At 41.9% G+C, this 23,976-nt stretch overlaps 2 protein-coding genes across 2 annotated transcripts; one reads left to right on the plus strand and one right to left on the minus strand.

Moving 5' to 3' along the window:
- The first annotated feature begins 1,517 nt into the window (after positions 1 to 1,517).
- On the plus strand, positions 1,518 to 20,129 carry LOC142956339 (uncharacterized). The gene is made up of 9 exons (XM_076097877.1): positions 1,518 to 1,652; positions 3,501 to 3,550; positions 16,452 to 16,554; positions 17,135 to 17,235; positions 17,999 to 18,027; positions 18,120 to 18,195; positions 18,302 to 18,433; positions 18,521 to 18,612; positions 18,729 to 20,129. Exons 4-9 carry the CDS (start codon positions 17,142 to 17,144, stop codon positions 19,092 to 19,094), a joined length of 789 nt encoding a protein of 262 aa, XP_075953992.1. The 5' UTR covers positions 1,518 to 1,652; positions 3,501 to 3,550; positions 16,452 to 16,554; positions 17,135 to 17,141; the 3' UTR covers positions 19,095 to 20,129.
- Positions 19,738 to 23,711, minus strand: sf3a2 (splicing factor 3a, subunit 2). The gene is made up of 8 exons (XM_076097876.1): positions 23,553 to 23,711; positions 22,611 to 22,904; positions 22,456 to 22,502; positions 22,120 to 22,229; positions 21,952 to 22,001; positions 20,392 to 20,532; positions 20,245 to 20,313; positions 19,738 to 20,133 (listed from the first exon to the last, which is right to left on the minus strand). The coding sequence occupies exons 2-8, from the start codon at positions 22,806 to 22,808 to the stop codon at positions 19,867 to 19,869; spliced, it is 882 nt and encodes a 293-aa protein (XP_075953991.1). The 5' UTR covers positions 22,809 to 22,904; positions 23,553 to 23,711; the 3' UTR covers positions 19,738 to 19,866.
- Between the last annotated feature and the right edge of the window lie 265 nt (positions 23,712 to 23,976).

A 23,976-nucleotide genomic window follows, 5' to 3' on the forward strand; every position in this document is an offset into this window, starting at 1 on the left:
TTAAGCTGTGTCACTGCGTGGGTGCCAATGTGAGCATCTTTTGTGTCTGGTGCTGAATTGTATTCATGAATATCATCCTGAGAAGACAATGGAGCAATTGTTGAACAGCGGCCCTATCTTCTCTGTTATAAGAGCTACCCTAACATTTCATTAAAGTCTTACACCAACTTTACTGAATAAAAATCTGCAGCCACACAGAGATACACTTATCTTTTATTTTACACACTTTAAACTTAATTTTTCTATTAATAAACAGACACAAATGAATCACAATCATTTATGCACATTATCATCTTCATTGCTTCCCTTTTTTTGTTCGTCATGTCTCCAGTAGACGGAAGCAGAGCCTGGAGATGAGTCCTTGTACGCGCTGGATAGAGATGAAATGAAAGAAAGATGAGTCAATTAATGCGATGCAACAAGAATAATGTCTTTTGACGTGTGGAATGAAGTGTGAGGATCACATATTCTCACTGCAGATGCGCAAACACAATTATTGTGGCCGTGCATCTCTGCAGCGTGTGTGTGTGTGTGTGTGAGTTTGTGCCTTGCATCTGATGATCTTTGAAAATGGTTTGTGACATGTGGTAGGCCAGAGGACACATCATTGAATCATATTGGTTGCTGCTTATATTAGATTCTCTTGTTTTCTTTTTGTCACATGACACAAGACACATCTCCTACCTGAGGCTGCTCGCACCTTCTTGTTAATGTGCATGGGGTTTCATTTTCTCACAGCATCGATCTGATTTGGACCGCAGATGTGGAGGAGGAAGAGAGAGAGAAGGAGAGAGAGAGAGAGAGAGGGAGAGCTGTTGATTTTCTTTGAGTGTCGAAGCATTATCTGCTTTTTAGAGGGTGTTGTTGTTCAGAAGCAGCCGGCTGGAGAGCAGTGCCTGCTGTACCTAATCGGAACCGAGAGCGTGACGCCCTGATTAAAAACCCAATGAAAGCACTCTCTCGCAGACACACACTAACACACACACATACACACACACACAATCCATGTCTGCTTTGAAAACAACTCTCTCCAAACCTTCTCTTTGCTTAATTCACACACTTAGATGAAAGCTCATTACGTTGGAGGTGCCCAGAAAAAGACACAGCTATATCTCAAATAGATTTCAGTATAGTCAATAGTGTGCTCTGCTTGGTGAAAATAATGTCTTTAATGTACCGGGAAACACGTCTAGAGATGGTATGCTCTGTGTAAAGTATATAGTCCTCCAGTGTGAAGGGTAACACTTATTAGCACATGATGTGGCTTGAATCCTAGAACAGCTGTGATTCTAATAGGTCCTTATATCCTATATCCTATAGCTTTATATATATATATATATATATATATGCTATCATCTTCCTCAGTCACCTAATAATTGTTATCCTCTTGCCTGTGAAATCCGTGTTGATGCACATTGCATGTCTCGTCTGCTAATCTAATGCACATGTTGTGCAGAGCACATGATGCCACAATGATCTTCACCATTATGACCAAATGGATGTTGCTGTGGATCCCTCAGCCATCTCCACTTACACTTCAGGTGTCCAAATGCCTGCTCCACCACAACTCTGCCTCGGCTGATCTGAGCATTCAGCTGCTGGTCCTCCATTGTCAGAGCACCATTGTCTCGCTTGGGGCTGATGACGAAGGGGTAGGTATATGTAGGCAGTGTCTTACAGGAGCTTGTACTGCATGGACTGTCTCTGAACTTCCCTTGGTCATCAACTATGGCTATGTATTGAATAGAAGGTATTTTTATTATTTATATAATTATGTACCTGTAAAATAAAGTTACTGAAACATTCTCATCTTCCCAAAACCGCTGCCTTGGAGGCAGAGGGGGGATGTTTTGGACCGTTTTCAGGTTTAAAGATGAAGCAGATGTCATATCAAAGCCTAGTAAGCCTTCCATGTATACACACATACTGATGGCTGTGGATATAATTACATCTAGTAGGCTGTTAGCAAAGGACAAGGCGGTTATTAATCTTTCACCCTCATCAATCTGCTCCCTCTCTCCGCCTCTCTCAGTTTCAGTGTATCCCTCCCCACTCTAACCTTTCATTCTCTGCCCTTCTCCTAGTTTTGCGGCTCTCAACCCCGTGGTCACGAGCAGTGTGTGGTTATGTATGCATGAAAAGCGAAGGGGAGGAGAGGGGGAATCTAAATTAATTTACATGTTTATATCTCCCTCCATCCACCTGCTCTATAGTCCTAGCCGGCAGGATGTAACCTGGAGTCAAGCCCAAGCCTCCATGACGGGAGAATTGTAATTATTTCTTCAACGCCCTTATCTCACCTCATAATCACATTCATCCACCCAAGTTCTCTCTTTTAAAGCCTTCATTCAGAAAATGAGGGCAGAGCACAGATACACTTTTCCATAAGCGCTTAAACTGACACAAGTAAATATATTCACGCCAAAGTGTTACCCAGTGTGCCAAAATTCTCCATTTACTACCGCAAAGCTCTGGTGGCTAGTCGTAGATAGAGACACCGTGCATGTTTTCGGTGAATTCGTTAACTACAACTTGAGAACGTTTTAAATTGCAGGCTACACTGTTTTTCTACACTGTTGTCCATTATCAAAAGCATGTGACACCCGTTTATGTATACGAGAGGTTTCCTTTTTTTTGGCCAAAATAAGGAAACACGTATGATGTGATAAGAAGACAAAAATAATATCAAGTAAGTAAGTGTTTCTTGCATTTAAAATGGATATTCAATACCGTCTCTTAACTATTTCTCAGGTGTGGCTCGGGTGGTAGAGTGGGTTGAGTGTGGTTCAATTCTAGATTTGGTGGGTTGATTCCTTGCTCTCCTGTCCTGTTCTGCTGATGTGTCCTTGATTATGAAAAACATTTATTTTTAGAAAAGCATCTGCCTCATGTTTCCAATATTGCTAAGAATTGCATCTGTATTGTACAATTCTGCATGTCACAATTTGGAGTTCTAGTCCGATCACAGACCTGCAATAAATGCTTGTTTTAATATAGTATGACCACAATCTTTCCCTGGCCTCAACCAAAATGTTTTGCCAAACGCTTACCAGTTGATTTTCAAACAGTTGATAAATGAGTGGAAACCAGCAGCTGTTTGGAAGGAAGGGAAGATAGATGAAGTTTGCACTTGACAGACTAAACACATACAAAACAACTGGTACGGACCCTCGAGGACCTTGCTCAGGGACACTGTTGTAGAAATTGCTGCAAGTTTTATTTATTCAACTCTGCCACCCACAAGCTCCAGACAGTGCGAGGATTCTTTCACCTTTACACCTCCACTGCTGCCCTGCATTAACTCCAAGAATATAAGGAGAGCCATTTCTGCTACGAAAAAAAACACATGTAGTGAATGTTTTAATAGGTTGTGCTCTATCCAGCATGGACAAATCGACACATTTCTCCTCTGAAATAAGTGGAAACTATTTATTTAATTAACTGACTTCCTCTTTCCTTCTGTCCCACTTCCTGTCCTTGTGCTGCCTTTCCCCTCCTAGGATGTCCGATCTGCATGAGGGGAGATAAGACAGCGCATTAACCATCACTGGTACTTGCAACTCCCCTGACAATAATTGAAGCACAGACGCACACACACATTAAAGATAATAAACCTTGCACATCCTCAAGCTCTTCGAACCGTTAGAAAACAGTTGTTTAAGCACTTGGGGCCTCTCACAGGGTTTAGAGAGGCAATGCTTAGAGCCAGGTTGGAGGAGGTCAGGGAGAAGGGCACAGAGGGATGGAGCTGAGAAAGAGGAAAATACCCTGGAAAGGAGGAAAGTAAAAGTTGGGGATTGGAGCAGCAGGGGGATAGATTAACCGGCCTGAAAGAGGGAGGTCTAAATAAGAATATATTAAGCGTGAACAAGAGGAGGATTGACAAGTGAGTGGGTGGAAGTGAAGGGAAAATGGAGGCTTTGACAGAAATACAGTATGAAATTGGTTGCAGAGTTAGAGTGCTTTTGGAGACACGCAGCCAGAGAGGCCCGAAAATGAGAGGATTGTGCAAAGAGGATAAAGGAGAAGGAAGTGGGAGACTGTTGAAGCCTTTGGTGGGTACCTCTAGTCACCTCAGACTGAAAAATGTATCCTCTGCTATAGGCAAAACAACACACCCATGTGCATATGCTCACTCTCTTTTTACACTTAAACACACACAAGGATGCCTATCCCTGGACCCTTGACTCAACCATTGAGCCCGTGCCGCCACACTCTCTCTCTCTCTGTCCCTATAGCTGATGTGAAATCAGGCCTGAAACACGGAGAGATTATTCCAGCACACTGCAGTTTATTACACCAGAACCACGCTCTGCTGCAGATGCATCAAGTGAAGAGCTTGCCCAATACAGTACACAGCACAGGCCCTCGCCACTTGACTCCTTGCTGTTGTTTTCCCTTTGGTAATGATTTTATATAAATATTATAAGGTAGAGACTAATCCTAGAAGCTGCACTTAGCCAAGTGAAGAGCCAGTTAGCATATGGCCAGCAAACCTTTTTATAAACAGAGACCAGGCAGTCACTGGCAGCACACTGTGCATTTGACTGCACTGTGAACTCACTGATGTGATGTAATGCAGCATTATAGTCGCTTTGTACTTAAAATAGCCGGCTGCAGCCTTGCAATATACAGTTACGGTGGCTCCATAAGAACATGTATGGGGAGATTTATAGTTCATGAATAGCACTCTAAACCATGAACAGGCAGTGATTTAGTCCTGCATGTCCATACGACTATAGGGACTCATGAGACAGACTAACGAAAAAACATATCTGACTTTTAGATCCTTCCCATAATGCAACTCATCAATATCTACCACGTCTTTTGTTATGCAGGATTTCTGTTATAAATCTATAAATCTGAATTCTCCAAGTCGAAGCCGAGATAACCCCGATGACATCACAATCACTTCCTCTGGGTTATTTTTTTAGATGTGACAAAGCTCCTTCCAGAGCCACAGAGGGCATTATGAGACGGTTGTCAAAGGCCCGATTGTACCAACCGCTGCCAAGAAACTAACTGACTATGACATAAAAAAAATGGTGGAGTCTCCCTTTAACATCATATGTACCATCAAGGAAACCTCTGTAACTATATATGACCATGAGCACCAGTGTGCATTCACATTCCAGTGTGTGTGTCAGACCTGTGTCCCATCAGTAGATTACAACTGACAGAGACGGGGAAAAAAAGGTGTTATCCTTTCAGATTCCTTGATGTGTACATTTGTGTAGTCAGTGTGTGTTTTCATACAGGGGCTCATAAGTGTTGATGTGCGCAGTGGTGCGTGGCCCACTCTTCGTCTGTGCAGGACATCTGATAATAAGCCAATCAACGGGGCTGATGGAGACGGCTGAGTGATGAGAGCTCCATCTCCCAGCGGAGAATGAGACTGAGGGGGATAGATGATGTGTTCTGATGCAGTCAGGGCTGCTTTCTATCTCTCACGACCACCTAACACCTGAGACCAGGGTCATGGCAACACAGCAAGCCCCAGCTGATACAGGCTTCATTGTTATAGAGAGCACATACACAGTGAATTATTGTCTCAGCAGAAGCCTCGCCAAAGTAACGACAGAAAAACACAGTTTGTTTTATAATGCATTGCGTCTGCAGAGAGGGCTGATTCTAGTCTGAGCTCTGTTTACTTTCACACTGGACAGCAATTATCTTGTGATATATTAACAAGCGTCATGGCATTTTATGCATACAGAAGAGAAAACATTGATAAATGAGGCTCAGGTTTACATTAATCACTGCACTCTAACTGCACTGAGAAAGTAAATGGTAATCTTACTTCATTTTGGCACCTGGCGTGGGAGTCCTGCGCACAGCTGAAATGGAACAGCCTTGGACTGTTATTACAAGGTATACATTGATCACCCTCTTATCACACAAACAGAAACACACACAGAAATGCACATTCAAGCAGAAGTTCCATTATATAGTTTACAAGTAGCCTGTCACACATCTCTCTCCTGTATAGATCCCATATTGATTGTTATTTTTTCGCTGCAGTTCTATGTTGAACTGGGCTGTATACAACCGGCTCCCTGGATTACTGTAAACTCCACAGCGCTAAACAAGCAAGAGAAGACATAAATTACCACCAGAGTTTCTAGATGATCTGTGATGGCACTACAGGGTCACAATCATGCAAATAGCCCAGTGGAGATGAATCAAAGGAAGCGGCAGCAAAATCTGTCTCATCTGTGCAGCCATTCACACATGCAAAAGAATATATTCAGCTGGAGGGGGGGGGGGGACATTTGGCCGGAGCATCCTTTTCGCCCAAATATTCAAGAATGATTGCTAGCCTCTGTTTTTTTTTTTTTTTTTTTTTTAGAAAGAATAATCACCACAGCACACAAATAAGCACAGGCATGTGCAATGTGCTCAACAGACATGGCAATAAGAAATCTACCGTCAGGTGCCAGCTAACACTCAGTGGGCATAGCAATCACATATGTGAGCCTGCGTGGGAAATCAGAGTGCCTGCAGTGGCGAGATGAACAGAAAAGCAAGGCCTGCTCTTTTTTCTCCGTTTGCGTGTGCATCCGCATCTGTGCTCTACCTTCAGGGACGATACAAGCCTGAAGGAGACCAGGGGCACAGTTCAGTTCAATAATCGTATACTTACTGCCATATTTCTCCCCAATAGTTCTTCTATCTCCTGCTTCTCCTCTGGACGCCTCATTTCACAGCCAATAAATGCAAACAGAAAACAGTAAGAAGAAGAAAACAAAATACATCCAATAAAGGTATTCTTTGTTAGCCTTTCATAATGTGAGCTCTGTTGCTTAATAACTATCTGACAGGACTGGTAATGCACCAGCACATTTTTTTATTACTACATTTCTTTTTTTGTACAAGATTAATACAAAAAGAGCAATTTTATTGTGTCAGTAAAATAGAAAAATCTTGCGATTTTATAGGATTATCTTTTACAGTGGAGTCACATTAGGAAGGGATATTTTCACTGCCAGTATGGACAGGAGAAATGATTATAGCAATAACTTGTTCAACGGACATATGGGGATGTGAGAATTTCATTAAGATAGATTTGAAAACATGAACAAGTACAATACAAACCTAAACTCCAGTGCAACCATCTGGACAATTGGCCTCCCGTCCCTCTGAAGACCTTCCTGGTCAGGGTTTTTTCAGTTAACCTCTGAAGTCAGGAGAGTCGCTGCTCATGATCAGCCACAGCAGCTCTTACTTACATTTCTTTAAAAAATAAGAAAAAAAGACAACAACAAAGCACAAATGCAACTTAGCTTTCTGTTTATTTTGGGATGGTTAAATTTCCAATTTTTATATTGTTCTTATTGGGTTATTTGTAATTGCTCTGGTCTAAAGCATGGGGTTCTCAACCTTCTGTAACTTGAGACCAACTTCTGATCAGCTGAACATTTCCGAGCACCACCTTCCTAAATAAATATATAAAAAAACATGACAAAAAAATAGAAAAAATAAACATGTCAGCTATAATGACCGAAATAAATATTCTGCTTACCCTCAGCCATCACTGTCTGCCATCATGAATCCAAATTTAAATGTGCTTTTTGTGAGATTGGGAACCTTTCTGTTGCCTCTCAATGGCTCTCAGCATGGTGACAGCTGAGCCGGCGGCTCACAGCTAACACGCTGACAGAGACAGAACAGTGTTTACCTGAAGGGAAAACTGTAGAGTAAGTGCTACGCTTCTGCGATGAAGCTGTTGGTCAGGACGGCTTTATCAGCTTTTAACCACCATATAAGAGCAGTGCAGAGCATGAGCTAACAAGAGGGTACGCACACATCCACGAACATGCACTAAAATCACGCCCGGCTGAGCTTTTAATGGTTCAGATTGTCTCCATCGCCTTTTAAAAAAAAAAAATGTTTAGTAGATCTGGTGGTTTAATTGTGATGAGTTTGTAACCATCCATTTAGCATTCAGTTACATTTGCAGAGAAGTTGGGCATCCTGTTAGAATGATCCTTGAGTATTAACAGACAACAGCCATATCCCCTCTTTTATTTCCAATTTCTGTCAACCCTGCATCTCCTTTCATCATGAGGAATATACTCATAAAACAAGTTATTGCTTTGAACTTTTGGGTCCACTTTGAAAGTAATGTTCCTCATGCAGGTCAAGTGAGAGTCAAAGAGACGGAGTTTGTGTGTGGGAGAGAGATGCACAAAGATGGAGAGAGAGAAAGCCTGAGTGTTATCTTTTTCTGCTTTGATCTCGCTTGCTATTATCCACTTCTGCCAGCGGTCAAGTGTGCAGCTGTCATGGCTGCCCATGAAACAAGGAGGCAGACAGAAAGGGAGGTTCCTGTTGAGTGATGGGTCCTCAAGTCTCCGCTGTCACTGCACAGAACGCAGCTTATGTAAGCAGGAGGCCGACGGAGGGAGATGGAGACGCAGAGGACAATGAGCAGAGAAAAGAGAAAGACGGGGAAGAGAAAACTGCATCAGGCAAGCAGTAAGAGAAAGAGAAGAAGAGAAAGAGAGGAGAGCTGTCATAAAGAGTCTGACTCATTCCTACTGTTCTGGATATAGCACTGAGCTGAGAGGCATGTACGACAGCTCCAGAACAATTACATTCCCTCAAACCAGGATTAGTTTCATAATATGTGCGCGAATGGGCCAGTCTCTGCAAAACTACACGGAGAAAGAACTCAATTTCCACTGAGACACCAAACCATGTCTAGTTATTTTATTCCTCAAATAAAATGTAGACATTCATTTGGAGTGCAGATATCTTTTGTTACATTTCAAGGACTTTAAATTACATTTTGTAACATTCCTGCTTGGAAAGAAACATGCATGGTAAAAAGGGAATTGTCTTTCTGCATAACCAAGGGCCAGCACTTAATGTTTAGGAAGATATTCATATTGCATCTTTGCTAATGCAGTACAGCTTTATGTGAAATACCTCACTGCAGCAGCATGGTCAGATATATGATTCAGTTTCTCTCCCATTGTGTCTGTAGTTATCCGGAGAGGCAGTTAAGGGCCTCTGCTTGGCATGTTCTCCCTCTGTAAGTGCCTCCAGAAAGGACTGGATGTGAAAGCTGCAGTCAAATAGCTGTAATTATCTACAATCAGTCGACAACCGGGGGCCGGCTGAAAGGCTGCGAGCACACAAACACGGCGGAGGGAAAGAGGCATTGAGGGGGCAGAGGCTATAATATATCAGGAGAAGAAAAGAAAATGGTAGCGATGTTAGTTTCAAAATCAGCCGGTAACAGCTGTGAAAATCACGCTAGAATTGAGATCACAAATGAAGCTGCAGCAGATGTGAATACTAATCGGAGTCGAAATGACAACAGGACTGACTCGTGTATGTAAAGCATTCCGTCTCCGACAAAACATCATGTTTCTCTCTACAAACGCCATCTTTATCAGAGGATGTTGTTTTAAACGAAACACATTTTACACAACCTCTCAGTAGGTTGTACAGTATTTAAGTCGAGTCACAAGACTGCCACTTGTACAGGATATTTTGAGACACTTAACACAATATTGCCCATAAAGCCTTAGAAGATAATATTCCTAATGCACAGGTTGCTACTGATGGCTCAGACAGGCAGAGAGAGACTAATGCATGTAGGCTCCTTTATTCGGTGGAGAAGAAGGCTGATGGATGGGTACGGTTTAGGATGCTGTCATGCAGTATAGTCATTCCTCTTAACAGCCATCATATGAGAGGCAACTTTTTTTTAGCAAGATGAAACTACAATTTTACAAGACAAATGTCAGATATCCAACTAAAAGGTAAAGAACTGAAGGCTGAATGTCAGAGAGGACAAGAGAGCACACAGTAAACAGAGAAGCTTGGGATAATCAGCTCTGTATGTTTTTCATATTAAATATACGCGTCTTGTGTGTATGTAACTGACACATGAGTGGTGTTAGTGGAGTGCCAATTGCTTCTTTATCAGTGCTTATACTGTACATCAAATAGTCTCCAAAAACACAACAAAAATCTCTCCTCTTCTTTCTCCGACCTCTCTCTCCATCTTCCTGTCTAACTCTCACTGCATGCAAATGACAGATTTATCTGAAAGTGATTAGCAGTTTTCACAAATTCCTAATCAGTTTCAGACACTGGAATCATTATACAGGCCTGTGTGCCAACAACTAACATGAAGGAGCATTGAGCGGTGGGGATGAAGACCTCAATGAAGACAAAACGCAATTTATAATCCGTGATATCACGTGATCAAAGCTGTCCAGACTCACGTGGTCATCGGCGAGCAGTAGTATTATATCACACTTCCTCAGCACACAAGGTTGCACATTACTCGTCTCCCACAGGCACACGAGCGCTTCTGCTGGAGCATTAAGGGCCGTCACAGAAGCTGTGAAGCATTGGCCTGGAACTGCTGCTCTGGAAGGCTGAACAGCCTCAGATGAATAGATGGTAATTAATACACATAGCACACAGGAGACCGCAGTACAGTCTCAGGGCAAATTACCCCATCAATAAAATGGCCTATAGACACAATGAGAGACAGAGGGCAGGGGAGGGGGAGAAAACTACATATTAGGTCCAAGCAACTCTCAGGTGTGAAAGTGAAGTGGTTCATTTCTTAACAAAGAGACACTCAGTCATGCCTCTCTGGAGAAATAAACACAAAAGACATGTTAAACGAGTTTTAAACGGAAGGTAAGATAACGTGTGGCAGGCTAACACAAAATATATCATAACACCTAAATATACAATGGGCTCTGTAGCAGGGGCATCATAAAGTTGAACTTAATGTTCACAATGAAACATTATTAATTGGATTTCCCCTGCCTTTTAAGAAATCCAATCTCTCTTCTCAGCTTCCCTCCATCTCCTGCATGCTCGTCCCATAATGATGAAACAAGGCTTCAAGATATTTGGAAGAAAAGATCAGTGGGGGGGGGAATGCATAGCCTGCACATAATGAAAATCTTCTTCTTCTCTGATCATCTCATCTTCTCTGATCATCCCATCCACTGTGCAAGTGTCACCCACCGATCATTCCTCCTGCTCCTTTTCTCTCAGGACGTTACACCTCTGCTTCCCCCTCTAACGATGGGGAAATGAGGGACAGTTTATCACATTGTTTGGACATTTGAACATTAATCTACCCGACGGCTGGGTTCGGATAACAGCAGAGCGCTCCCCCCCTCAGTGAACTCTGCAGGACTCGCACTCATGATCCGGTCAGTTGCATGTTGTGGTCTCCGAAAGATCAAAAGGCTGAGTAAGCTGCCTGAAGAGATACAGAGAAACACACTGACTCCGAGAGAGCATGAAGGCTTTGGTTTGAGATTGGAAGTGAAAGGCGAGCAGCACTGAGACATATGACTGAATCCTTGTGGATCCAGTGTCATTCCTCTTCAAATACAGGTTTTACACTGTCAGCACATCTGAGAGGGAGGGTGTTTAACACAGGCAGAAAGGCAGGCAGGTTGACTTGTGAGGCGATCTGGTAGCTGAGCGTTCCGAGCCACTGACTTACTCTCGTGATGGCAGCTGCTTGTTTTGGCCATTTTATTTATATGAAACAGCATGTAGGGACAACGTTAACAAGGCAATACAACTGCCAAAATAAATACAAATAATAAGAGCAGCTTAAAGTCTGGTTTATAGGCACAATAAAAGATACATATAGGCTATGCTACAGAGTACAAAGTCTATAAGGAGAAGTGTACTGCTGGGTCAGCAACATACACACAAAAGCACTTGTAAATGTGTGTGTAGACAGAACTCACAACACTCATACACAAGGCAAAGGCATCATTTAGGCTAAACACTTCTTTACAAGCTTCTATTATGCAGAAACACTGTAGTGTAAATAAAGTGAATTCCATATCCTTCCTCTGGACTTACAACCTTCGCTGCTACAAAGACGGTTGAGTCGCTGAAGCACGGTTCTCCAGTGAGAGCTGAATGGATAGTTATCGGATTCTGTTAGCAGCCTCATCTTCATCCCAATTTCTCCTAACTTCATGTCCACTGTTTATGATCATGATTCAATACTTGCAGTGTCCATTTTGAAAAATCCTGAGCTGTTTTGTTTAGTCCAAGTCAAGAGTGTCATAACTTAAATACTTCAGTACAAGTCCAAGTTCTTTTCAAATTGAAAGACAAGATGCAAGTCTCTGAATGCTGATCATTAAGATGGAACAGCTTTTGAGTTTTTTTTCTTTCAAAGCCATGTTAATTATTTTACGGAGCAACCTCAAATCAAAGCCCACGTTTCCGCTTTCAGAGTTGTTTTAGTGAACTGATATTTCCAAGGTCAAGAATGAGCTTTCATTCTTAAATTGTAAGCCAACATGAATTAGAAGTGTGAAAGAAATATGAATAAAATCCTAACGGCACTTTCATGTCAATATACATCTGCTTGACAAAAAAGAAAAACTCCATTCTGATGACGACCTTGTGATGTGGTTGAGGGCTCTGGAAAAAGCTTTGTAGACCTTGAGTTGTGATTGTTTTGTCCAACTTTGCAAGATCAAGACAGAACTCAAGTGCGTATGTGTTAGACATCTTTTTACATAGCCATAGTTGACAAGTGCTTTCAAGGAAATAGACCTGATGGTTAGATATGCACGGCTTGGGGACATGCAAGGCCTGTTTGAAGGTCACTTTCCAATTTTTCCTGATTTACCAAATCAAAACATGAGGCATGAAAGTGTTTGTCTTCTAATTTCGAGTTAAGTTCAAGGACAGAGAGTAAAAACAAGCAAACGGTGCAAACTTTTTCCACACAAGCTTTTGCAGCGTGGCCTTGGGGGGGGGGGGGGGGGGGGGGGGAGAATTAAGGGAACCAATACTACCTGGGGACTTACATCCCGGGAAATATAAACTTAACGACCCTAATATATTGTTTAGAATTTATTAAGGGCACACAGATTCATTGCTGATATTTGGACAGAGACGCGTTTCGTAAAATGAACATATTTATTAAAGGATTCAATGAAAATCATTAAAACTACCAACATATGCAGAACAAAGGAAAAACAGCCAAAACAAAAGCAAAACAAGTAAAATAGAGGCAAAACAAGCAGACAAAACAGGCAAATGGAGGCAGCAGGTGAACCTACAAATGATAAACGGAGATTAAAAGGGCACACCATGCTGCAAAATAATACAAGTTAAGATTGTGACTACTTACCACCTCAAACAAGGGGTAAGTAGTCCGACGGCAACAAGAGGAGGAATATGTGTGAAACTCACCACCAGAACAGGGGTCAAGAAGGAGTGAGGCCAGGACCACAGGTGCCTTATAAATGCTGGCACTAATTGGGGGGAGGAGCCTAGCCTGAGGGCTGCGTTCACAACACACTTCCTTCTCTGAGGAGCGTTCCCCACTACACTTTCATGGTGTTGAACTCAGCTGTACACATGAAAAGTGGCAGGATAGTTGTGTGAAGAATGGAAAAAGTGAGCTTGAGAGATAAGTACAGATACTTTCTCATTGTAAGTTACAGAGAGGTTGTTTGAACGGTGTAAGGTGAGGTTGTTTTTTATGCTTCTACGGTCGGAGAAGCATTTTGTTTCAACCATACTGAGGCCTCAAGTCTGTCTATAGCTCTGGAAACATCATCTGTCTGCGTTAGCTTTATAAAGACACATCAGCTCTTCCTTTACAATGACTTCAAAACAAAAATATTAAAGGTGCAATATACGATATTCAGAGCTTTAATAGAGTAGCAAACAACGCTGCTCTGTAAAGATATAGTGGAGTAATGTCTATCGGAACAGAGGATTAAGTTGCTCTTCCTCTGTGTGTGCTGTAATCCGAGTTTGTCCATGCTTTGTTGACATGGCCGTGCCGGCTGCTTTTTAGTGCATGTTAGTGCATGTGAGCGGCCCCCACTGCTTATCCGCTCTGCACTGCTCTCATACCGCTGTTACAGCTGATAACGCCGTCCCGACCAATGGCGTCGTCGTAGAATCGTAGCTCCCGCCCTCCGGTTCCCTCTCAGGTAAACACTGTTAGCTATGCCAGCACTTTTGCCATATAGTTTGCACTGTTAGCTCTGTTAGCACCGTTAGCTGCGAGCCGCTGACATGTTGAGAAACGTTTAGAGGCAATCGAAATGCTCACACTCGCATATAAAGTACATTTAAATTCAATAAAAGTCCCCACAAGTCATTTAAGCCTATGACTTTTAAACAGTCCACACAGTTAGTGTTGTTTCACGCTCCACTGTACTCCTCACTCCTCAGTGTACGAGGGCATAGAGCAGCTCCCACTGGGTGCTGGACGGTCACTGTGTCCTTGGAGCACAGTCCACAATATGTAAGGACAAAAAGGGGGCCGAAAGCTTTACCCAGCTTGGATCTCTCCACTGACTTAATTTGGAATGTAGATGTCCGCGAGCGAACATTTGCTCACTTTATTTGGCACGACGTGTCCACACGGGGCTCGTGTTGCCCTTGAAACATCCAAGACTTTGGCCCAGACGTGGCACTTTTTTTTTACCTGGACACATGCTGAGAATAAGATAGAAGGAGCTCAGATTACTTATTGACATTAAGGAGGAAATCTGTAGGCTCCGTTTAATGATGGAAGACTTAATTAATTCATCCAAATCAAATGTGCTTTTTAATTAGAACTGTTCCCTCAGAAGATGCACTCTAACTAGTGATGAAGCTGTATCCTTGGGACTAGAGTGTGAGCACTGACTAATCAGTGGGGTGAGAGTGTGCACTTGGTCAATTAAGTCTGCAGACAAGCTCATTATAGGCAAGAATAACACTAAATGAACACATGATACCACTATAACAGTCAGTGTGTGTTCTGTATACTGTAATATGAGAGCCCACAGCACATCATATGCACATACATGCTGAACATATCGTACACTTTGTGTTTTAAACTATATGAATATAAAGGGGCTACATTCCAAATTCAGAGCACGATTGAGAGATTTCGTCCGCGCGGCTCTCAGCTAACGGTCTGGACAGAGATTTAAAAAATATGGATTTAGCTATTTTGTACTGGAACCGTACCAATTGGTGAGTTAAGATTAAATATTGTATTTTGTAAAGACTTTTTTAAAAGGTTGGTTGTAATGTATGGTTTTTTTTTATTGTAATTGATCCATTCACAGTAAATATTTTGTAACAACACTAAGAATCTACAGCCTCGCTAGCTGCTCTGTCAGGATGGACGCCTACAAAGGCACAATAGTGCTTTGAACACATGCTAACATCAGCATGCTAACATGCTCACAGTGATAATGCTTACACACTGATGTTTACCACGTTCACCATTTTAGTTTGGTGTTGTCAAAAAAGAGAGTTGAGATCCCAGGAAAGCTGCCTTAAATGAAGGAATACATGTTTGCAAGTTACCATTTGCTAATTGTTACCATCAGTTATCAATCAATCCATGTTCCTGAGGGGAACATAGCTGTCTGAACCAAATTTCATGGCAATGTATCCAATAGTTGTTGAGATATTAGGCCACCCAATTTTGATTTTTTTTTTTTTTAAAGCACCACAACTGACAGAGATTGGTTGTGTCAGTTTTGGGACATGACATCATGTGATGCAGCTCTGAGCACTATTGGAGACCCGGGCCTTCTTCTTGGTCAGTCTACCCACGGCGAAAGGTTACAGAGCTTATGTCCACTTCAAAGTGATTACTGACGGGTATATCAGTGTGTGATTCAGCTGGAATTGGGCAGAGTCCCAGCAAAGGTATGAGTCATCAACATCGCCACAAGTCTGTTTATCAACACTTCCTCTCTCCTCCCACATGAAGGTGGCCTGCAACCACCTCACCCTGATATAACCCAATCATCTTTACATCTGTTTACACTGCTTCCTGTTAGTGGCCTCCATCGCTTTCTCTCTCTCTCTCACACACACACACACACACACACACACACACACACACACAGTATGAGAATAATAATGCACTTCTGCAATAATGTACAAAGGAAACATAAAGAGGATAATTTGACAAATGGTCAGCTCATTAAAAGTGTGTCAGTTCATTTGTGGAGCAAAGCAGCCTGAAACCCTGTCTTACAAGTACAGTGGCGCCCTCTGCTGGTGACTTATGAAATTCAAAATAATGTCCAAAAAGGAGACAAAAGGTGGGAAAGCGTCTTAAAATATAATCATAACCATACACAACTCTTAATTGTTTCTTCTAGCTGTTTTCTAAGTACAAAACCAGTTTTTCAGTTGTTCTTATTAGGGGTGTTGCCCTAGTTGCTCAAACTATGTGGGATTGACACCGAATAAGATTTTTATACGATTTTTTTCCATATGGCTCAGTTTTCCAAAACTTGGTGTATGGTCTGGCTTTCTTCCTCAACTCTCAGCCCTCTCTTGGGATTCGACAGCTGTATGGCACATGTTAATGTCAACCCTCCCTCCGTCAACGCCTCTGACTGACACTCAATTCTTTTTTGTTTTTTCATTCTCCGGCACCTGTGCTTGGCTGTCAGACAGTACAGAGCCTGACTCTGCTGCCATCTCTGCCGAGGAACAGCAGGCTTTGTGATAAAGGTTTGCCGACGCTGCCCGGGGGGACCCCAAATGTCGAGACAGGTAGGTCCTTATTTCAATCAGGGCCAAAGGTCAGGCTTCATCACAAGGGAAAGGCTAGCCAGGGGTGTAACGGTAACATCGGCCCTTATATTCAGTTTGTATCCATCTGTCTCTCCAGTGGCTTTGCGTCATCTATTTATAGGGCTGCTAAGACATTAGCTCAATGTCCGGGTAGAAATGTCATGGAAGACATAAGGGCCTCAGCTTTCATCTGTAAATGTGAAGGTCAAGAAACTGCGTTAAGTTTATTCATAAACTAGAGAAGTTGACCTTTTATTTCTTATCATTTTGTGACGCCGATGTGAAACGCTGATGAGAAAACGGAAGTAACTTTGACAAAGTGAAGAATAGACATAGACATTGTGGTCCAGCGAAACATCTTGTTTCTGGGATGTAATAGGTGGCACAAAAAGAGCATTTCTAAAAAGAAATAACAATCCATAGGCTGAGCTGGCCTCTGACAACAGCCAGGCTCATATGCGAAGCTTTGTGTAATATGGATATGTCTAAATCTGCTGACTCATTTTTAAACAAACTCAGTTTTGAGCCACATCCATCTTCTTCCCTCTCTTTCTCTCAGGGAAGAGATGGAAGAGAGCTATGAGACATTTGAAGAGGAGTTAAGGCCACCAAGAGCAGATCCTCCCCCACAGAAGCCTGTTCGACAGATCCTCAGACCAGGTGGCGACACACACACACACACACACACACACACACAATCTGTAATGCCTGCACATAATAGCCTTTGTACATATATTGTACAACTCTATAAATACTTGGGAACAGCAGCACAGGGAGCCACTGTAATATGACCCCTTGCCAAAGGCAACACAGCGATAATGCTGAATGGATGGTGGGTGTAATAAGACTCACTCTCTTCAAACAAACAAAGTGCTGCTTGTGAGGCATAGCTCTAAAATGTCTAAAAAGACCATGTGGTCTGTTTATTTGCCAGCGCTTTGGTCCAGATTGAAACCATTTTGTACAGTCTTTCAAGGTCCCCAGACGATGAATGCTAATGAATTAGAGTTTTTGTCAAGTGTCAATTTAATTTGCCCAATAATTGAATTGTCCAATAATTACATTTATGACAAAATACTTGTAAAAGTATTGAAATTCCAGGGGGCCTCAGCTGTACTGTGTTTGGTGCGTATTAGTAAATGTTACACATGCTAACACACCAAGAAGTTGAACGTGGTAAACATTATCTTAGCATGGTTGATGTTAGCATGTAGCTCAATGCACAGCCTCACAGTCACTAGCATGGCTGTCCGTAATACAAAACTTTGTCATAGTAGACTTGTATTTTATGTGTATAAGAGGTTTTAATGTCAGCCAACAGTAAAGTTTGAATACAAATCAAATCAATGGGGATAAATAAATCTGAGGGAAAGGTTGTTTGTTGTCGTTTACCCCTCAGTACATGTCCATCTGTCTGTTTCAGAAATGTATGCTCCAAGAAAGGTCAGAGAGGTCAGTTGGAAAACAACCAACATGAACAAATTTTTTTACGGTGTTCAAATCCCTAATACGTCTTTTATTCTGAGCTACATGTTCTCCAACAGGAAAGGTCTCAGTTTTCACAGCAACCTAGAGCAGAACCCAAGATTTTACCCAGGGAGCCCAGCTCCCCCAGAACAAGTGAGTCATTCCCATCTTTCTCCTCAACCCCTGTCAGCTTTCAGTGTTTACTTTACTGGATTACAATAAAAGCTTTTCCTCCTCTTTCTTTCATTTCCATCAGCAGCCTTACATAAAGCCTCGTCCATCCAAAACTTGACCCAGATTGAAACGCCGTGGGAGAATGTCACCCTCAACCGCTGTCTGTTTGTGGCCATTACCATCCTGGTGCTCACCTCAGGCTTTCAGAGGCTTCATGGCAAGTAAACTAAAAGTAGAACCACAGTTACAAAATGACATGCCTGCTGTGACTAAGTGGTCTCTTTTAAAAAAAAAAAAAAAACAGAAACCCTGCGTGGTCAAGGGGCAGCAGAGGAAGAGGAAGTTGGACTGACGGTGAGACGGACGGGCAAAATCCAACACAGGAGACAACCACCAGTAAGGACAGTAACAAATAACTTGGATTCTATTTGACACGTATATCCTCCGACATGAGGATAAACAGATGTACATGTACCACAGTGTCAACTACGCCATGTGTTCTCCCCCCTCAGCCCGAGACAAGTCTTTGGGAGGTCATGTTATGGTGGCTGCCAGACCTTGATGATGAAGAGGATGAGGACGACGACGATGATGAACAAGTCAAAATAGAAAAGTCAAAGCGAGGAGCGACAGCACGAGCATCAAGAGGTCTCAGAAATAAGCCACCGCCGGACAAAAAACTCATGAAACAGAGAGAAGGGAAATTTAAGGAAAGGAGAGCCAGAAAAGCCAAGGACGAAGAAATCAAAGAGAAAAAGGAGGAACCTGAAGCAGCAGCAGATGAGGAAGATGAAGATGAAGGAAAGGAGGAGGCAGAGTTTGAGAAGAATCAAAAGCTGGAGGAAAAGAAAGAGAAGAAAAAGACTCAAAAGGGATGAGTTCGATTCTTTCTACTGTAGCAGATGGCAATTTATTTTCTAATCCATTTTCACCAGAATTGATTTAACATTTATGAAAGGTGGTAATGTTGAATTCAATAATAGATAATCTGTCAAATCCCACTACTGAGACTCAAAATAATGTTGCTGCTTTGCATAACGGATGTGATTCTGAGTAATGAAACGCTGAGTTACCTGTAAAAATATTTGCATTTTCCTTTCATTTAATCTGCTGCCGGCTTCACCTTAAATCTCCATGTGATCGTTGGATTCCCTTTAGTTTTGAAAAGTCTACATCTTTAATAAACTGCAGTTAGTTGTAAATCGTATGTAACTAGAAGGTACTGAACATGGCAAACTAAAGATCGAGGTTGCGGGTTGTGACTAATTTGACCCACTTAGCCCGTTGTTCCCTCTGAGAGCTGCTTCAGTTAAAAGGTGTTTTATCCTGATCTGCAACTTCTATCTCGATATTTCAGGAACTCTTCTCTTCTGCTATGACCCATTCACCCATTCACCCATTCACACGATCAATTCATCTTTCTCTGTGACGTCTTTCTAACAGGCAAATGCTTTTTTCCAAAGAATTTAATTACAAAAACAGAATCCTAAAAGATGATCTATTTTCAATCATAGCTCCAAATCCAGAAAATAAGCATTTATACAAAACAGTGTGGTCATACAAACATAAACCAAATAAATGTATAGAAATCTACTAAATGTAGACTTTAAACATCATTAAAAACCATGAAAGTGTTTCACTGGTAGGGGATCAGTTATTAGACATAAGGCCCTCAGGAGGAGGGGGCCTCATTGGCATGGGAGGCATGGCCATCTGAGGAGGCATATGGGGGGTTCCCGGAGCGCCAGGTGGGAGAGGGGGCATCCCTCCTGGCGGGGGAGGGGGCATAGACTCATTTGGTGGGCGATGTCCAACTCCACTCATGAGAGGAGGGGGGCGCTTCACACCTGCAGGAGGTGGGGGTCCACTGGACTGGGGAACAGCTTTCTCCATTTTGAAGTGGAACTGTAGGAAGAACTTGGAGGAAAGATAACACGGAAGAGCAGTTAAAGCACACGTTTCCACATTCCTCCCATCAAATAGCCGGGTTGGCTTTGTGGTAACAAATGTTAATCAGCTGATCAATACCTGTTTAGTTTCCCTGTTCCAGTGGGTCCAGAAGCGGTTTTCTGCTTTATCAATTTCTCTACTGGGGACCTAAAAAAGCAAAGATGTTGTGTCACAGCAAGAATAACAATATTATAAGAGCGTAGTAGCGGTGCAGCTTCCACTCACCTTAAAGGCAATAGTCTCGTATGGTTCAGCAGCCAGAAGCAGGTACTGCCAGCGACGATCAGGAGGCTCGATGCGCTGTTCGTAAGCGGACATGAAACGATGTCGGGGTCCAATTCCTTCAGCGATCTCCGGGTAGTCGATCTGATGAACAGAGAAAGTGGATTTCGGATGCCGATAAAAAAAACGAGCCGACCAATAAAACAAAAATACTTTTCACGCGATCAATAGATTTTCTCGGCCGTCGATGTGACATAGTGAAATAGTGTCCTCTTCGATAAATAAAATAAAGATTATAAAGACAACAGACATGAAGAGAACTGGGGAAGTGTAGCAGTTGAACTGGCCTACAGTAGTAGCAGCCTACAAAAGGTTGGAAGACATACTTCTTTGTCTAGTATGAGAGTCATTCAGAACCAATCATTTCTAAGTGTAACGTTGTCTTTAGAATCTTTATGTTTTAACGTATGCTATGGACATTCTACGTCTCAGAAATAACATGTAGTCGCTGTGAAAAGTAGCCAATACATTTGGAAATGATTACATCTTTTTTCCATACATTTTGACTTTTGGGCTGAGACAATTACAGAGAGGAGGACTGAGAGCTTTTGCAATGTTTCTGTAAGTTATTATTAATAATGTCAACATTAAATCCACGGATCCTCGGAGGTATTCTAATAAGCCGACCGTTATAAAAGGACTATTGAGCCTTGCATTAAAGTCCATGTATTACATAATAATAAACACATACACTACATATGATTTAGGTAGAATAATAGAATAACCAGTGCAATGAAGCTCAGCATTTACACTTGTTACAAAAACATGCTTTGCCGCCACACATAGAAAATAGTAACACATTGTAACTCTTCTACACAGTCCTGCACACTTGTAATAACAAGAGTCCAGTTTGTAGAGTTGGATATGGGTTTAATAAAGTAAAAACAACTTATTAATTGAGGATTGTGTGACAGAACGAACTTCAATTTTTGGTGGAATGCACCAAATGCAAATATTTGTCGGCATTGGTGCGAAAGGTTTGAATGCAAAAAAAGTCAACAAATATTCCCCATTTTCTTATTTTGTCCCCGGTATGAAATGGCCAACAAGAAATAAGTGTGGCATTAAGCTTTGACACAAACTATGTAGAATAAAAAACAAAAACAACATCTACTCTGCTGTAAATCATAAGCTTGAAAGCTCCTCGATAAAGAAAATATGCACAAAAAAAGAAGAAGGCGAGTACTGACTTCAGCATGTGGCGCTGTATTAGACAGCTGCTTTTGACTGAGAAAAGGTCAGTTTCTTAGAAGTACAGGATAAAGCCAGCCATGGGTCAGCGGGTATTGAGAAGCTGGACAATATCTGTTTACAGTTGCTTCAGCTGTCAGTGGTGAAACAAGACTACACTCCAAAGCCAAACAAAAGTAACTACTTAAGCTAACTGAATAACTTTTAAGCATCTGTCTTAAGGGGAGCTTTAATGTTGATTTACTCGTTTCAGAATCTTTCTAAAATTAAAAACTCCTTCCATACAAAAGGATTCCCGCCAAACACACTAACCTGGAAAAGTAAGGACTGCTGTCCAGTCTCTGAATCCCTCTGTTTGGTTACTATAAAGAAGAAAAAGACATGGACCACAGGTTAAAATGCAATACATTTACAGCGAAACCTCCAACAGCATAAAGTAAATAATGATTGCACTGATTCATAACCACGCAGCCAGCTTACCTTTGTATCCTGGTCGGCCAATTTTCACAAACTTTTTGACCTCAACTTTCACTTTGGCTGGAGCTGGCTGAGCAGGAGCTTCTTTTGCCTCTTTGGCTGCTCTCCGCGCTCTGAAACAAACACATTATATAGTTTTATAATTGCTAATCAACTCACTGGACAAAATGGGTTGTTGTACTGTCAATTCACAGCAACCATGAAATAGCTGATGATCCACCACAAGCCCAGTAAATGTAATGTGGACCTGTGGTTTGATTAATTTGTGAGCCATGGTTAAGTGAAGTGGAATGAATCAGTCACATAAAAGACAACATATAAATTGCACCGTGCTCTTACAAGTTGGTCTGATGTTTCTTTCCTTGTGTGTGAGCCAAGTAGCTGCCCTGTAAAGCAGAGGAGAGCAGTTTGTCAAACAAGATACTCAGAAAACAAGCATGAACACCAAGTTCAGATAACATAAACTGGGAAAGTGTCACTGTGTGCCTCCATACCTCATTGTTATGAAGTGTCAAGCAAAGTTTGCACTCGTACGATCCTAAATGATTTTTCATAAAGTAGGGGTCTTTGTTGATGTCGATTGTCTCCAGGGCCAGCTGACGTAACCGCTCTCGCCTGTCACGGTTACTCTCAGAGGCAGATGCCACCCCACCGCTCCCCGTCTTCCCTCCTGCTCGATGCTGGAAATCCATCTTTGCAATGTGTTGAGCTCAATCACCCAGACACACACACACGTGTTTACCCAGTCAGCACTGGACAGGTGCCCCAAGTAAATTCTTCCTGAGTATCTGAAGAAAAACAAAGCACACAATGTTGCTAAAAAGAATACTATTTACCGTTTACCTGGATTGTGGTGCAACACAGTACCATGTGTGGAGTTACACCACCACTTATGAATAAACTGTAGAAGACTGCTAACATTACTCTGTATTGTAAGTGCACCATTCATTTTAAAAGGCATGTAAAAAACAAATACATGGTGGCGACTGGTCACATTTTTCACAATGACTCCTCAGACCCCTCTTGACTGAGATTATTTATGCTAGCTTCCCTTGCAATGGATCGGTCTAAATACTGGCAAGTAAAGCAAAAAGTTAACAGAACCAAATATTTCCCTATAACTTAGATATAATTACACCAGTTAAGATAAGAGGGTTATCACGCTACAAAACAAACGTACCCTGGTGATCTTTACAAACTCCAGTGAACTACAGTATGTTAACGCAACGCTAGCTCAATACAATACGACACGGCTTAGGCTAAGCTAACGGTGTTAGCAGCTAATAGTTGATAGATTATAAGAAATTTGAACGGTTAAACGACAAAATAAACATACCTAGCTATGTATGTATGTTAATAAATGTGTTAGTTACATGACAAAACGATAACTATACATGAAGGGATACTGAAAGGTTTAGTTTGTTCAAAACACTCACCGACACTACAACGTTAGGATCATGCCGAAGTAGGTTTGTAGTGCGCATGTGCAAGTAGATTCTTCTCGGGCTTTTGGCGGTTGGCAAACCGCTTTAGGTGCATTACCGCCACCCTCTGGACTGGAGGGAGGGTAGGATTGGCTTTCCTGATAAAGATAATCATGGGCCGTATTTTTTCTCGAGACTCCACCGTGTCTTAAATCTTGTTTCTGTATCAATAAGACAGCCACCACAAACAGCTCTTTATCAATATAGTTGAGAATGACTAAATAAAGCCACATAAGGGCTCTTGCTGCGGCTGTATCTGATGGTCTATGGTACTTTTTTGACCCATGCACAACATTTTTTATTATATCATGGCCTCTCAAATAAACTATTCAAGCGAAACCACAAACAAGTCCAAAAACAAAATCGAAAGTAGATC

Source organism: Anarhichas minor, unplaced genomic scaffold, assembly GCF_050575085.1.
Source record: "Anarhichas minor isolate MPS153535 unplaced genomic scaffold, ASM5057508v1 ptg000024l, whole genome shotgun sequence".
Lineage (NCBI taxonomy): Eukaryota > Metazoa > Chordata > Actinopteri > Perciformes > Anarhichadidae > Anarhichas > Anarhichas minor.

Coding starts and splice junctions, on each gene's coding strand:
- LOC142956339 (XM_076097877.1), top strand. CDS start 17,142: ATGGAAGAGAGCTATGAGACATTTGAAGAGGAGTTAAGGCCACCAAGA. Junction 18,028..18,119: donor CTCCAAGAAAGGTCAGAGAG/GTCAGTTGGAAA, acceptor GTTCTCCAACAG/GAAAGGTCTCAGTTTTCACA. Junction 18,613..18,728: donor AACACAGGAGACAACCACCA/GTAAGGACAGTA, acceptor CTCCCCCCTCAG/CCCGAGACAAGTCTTTGGGA.
- sf3a2 (XM_076097876.1), bottom strand. CDS start 22,808: ATGGATTTCCAGCATCGAGCAGGAGGGAAGACGGGGAGCGGTGGGGTG. Junction 22,503..22,610: donor TGACACTTCATAACAATGAG/GTATGGAGGCAC, acceptor TCTGCTTTACAG/GGCAGCTACTTGGCTCACAC. Junction 22,230..22,455: donor AAGAAACATCAGACCAACTT/GTAAGAGCACGG, acceptor TGTTTGTTTCAG/AGCGCGGAGAGCAGCCAAAG.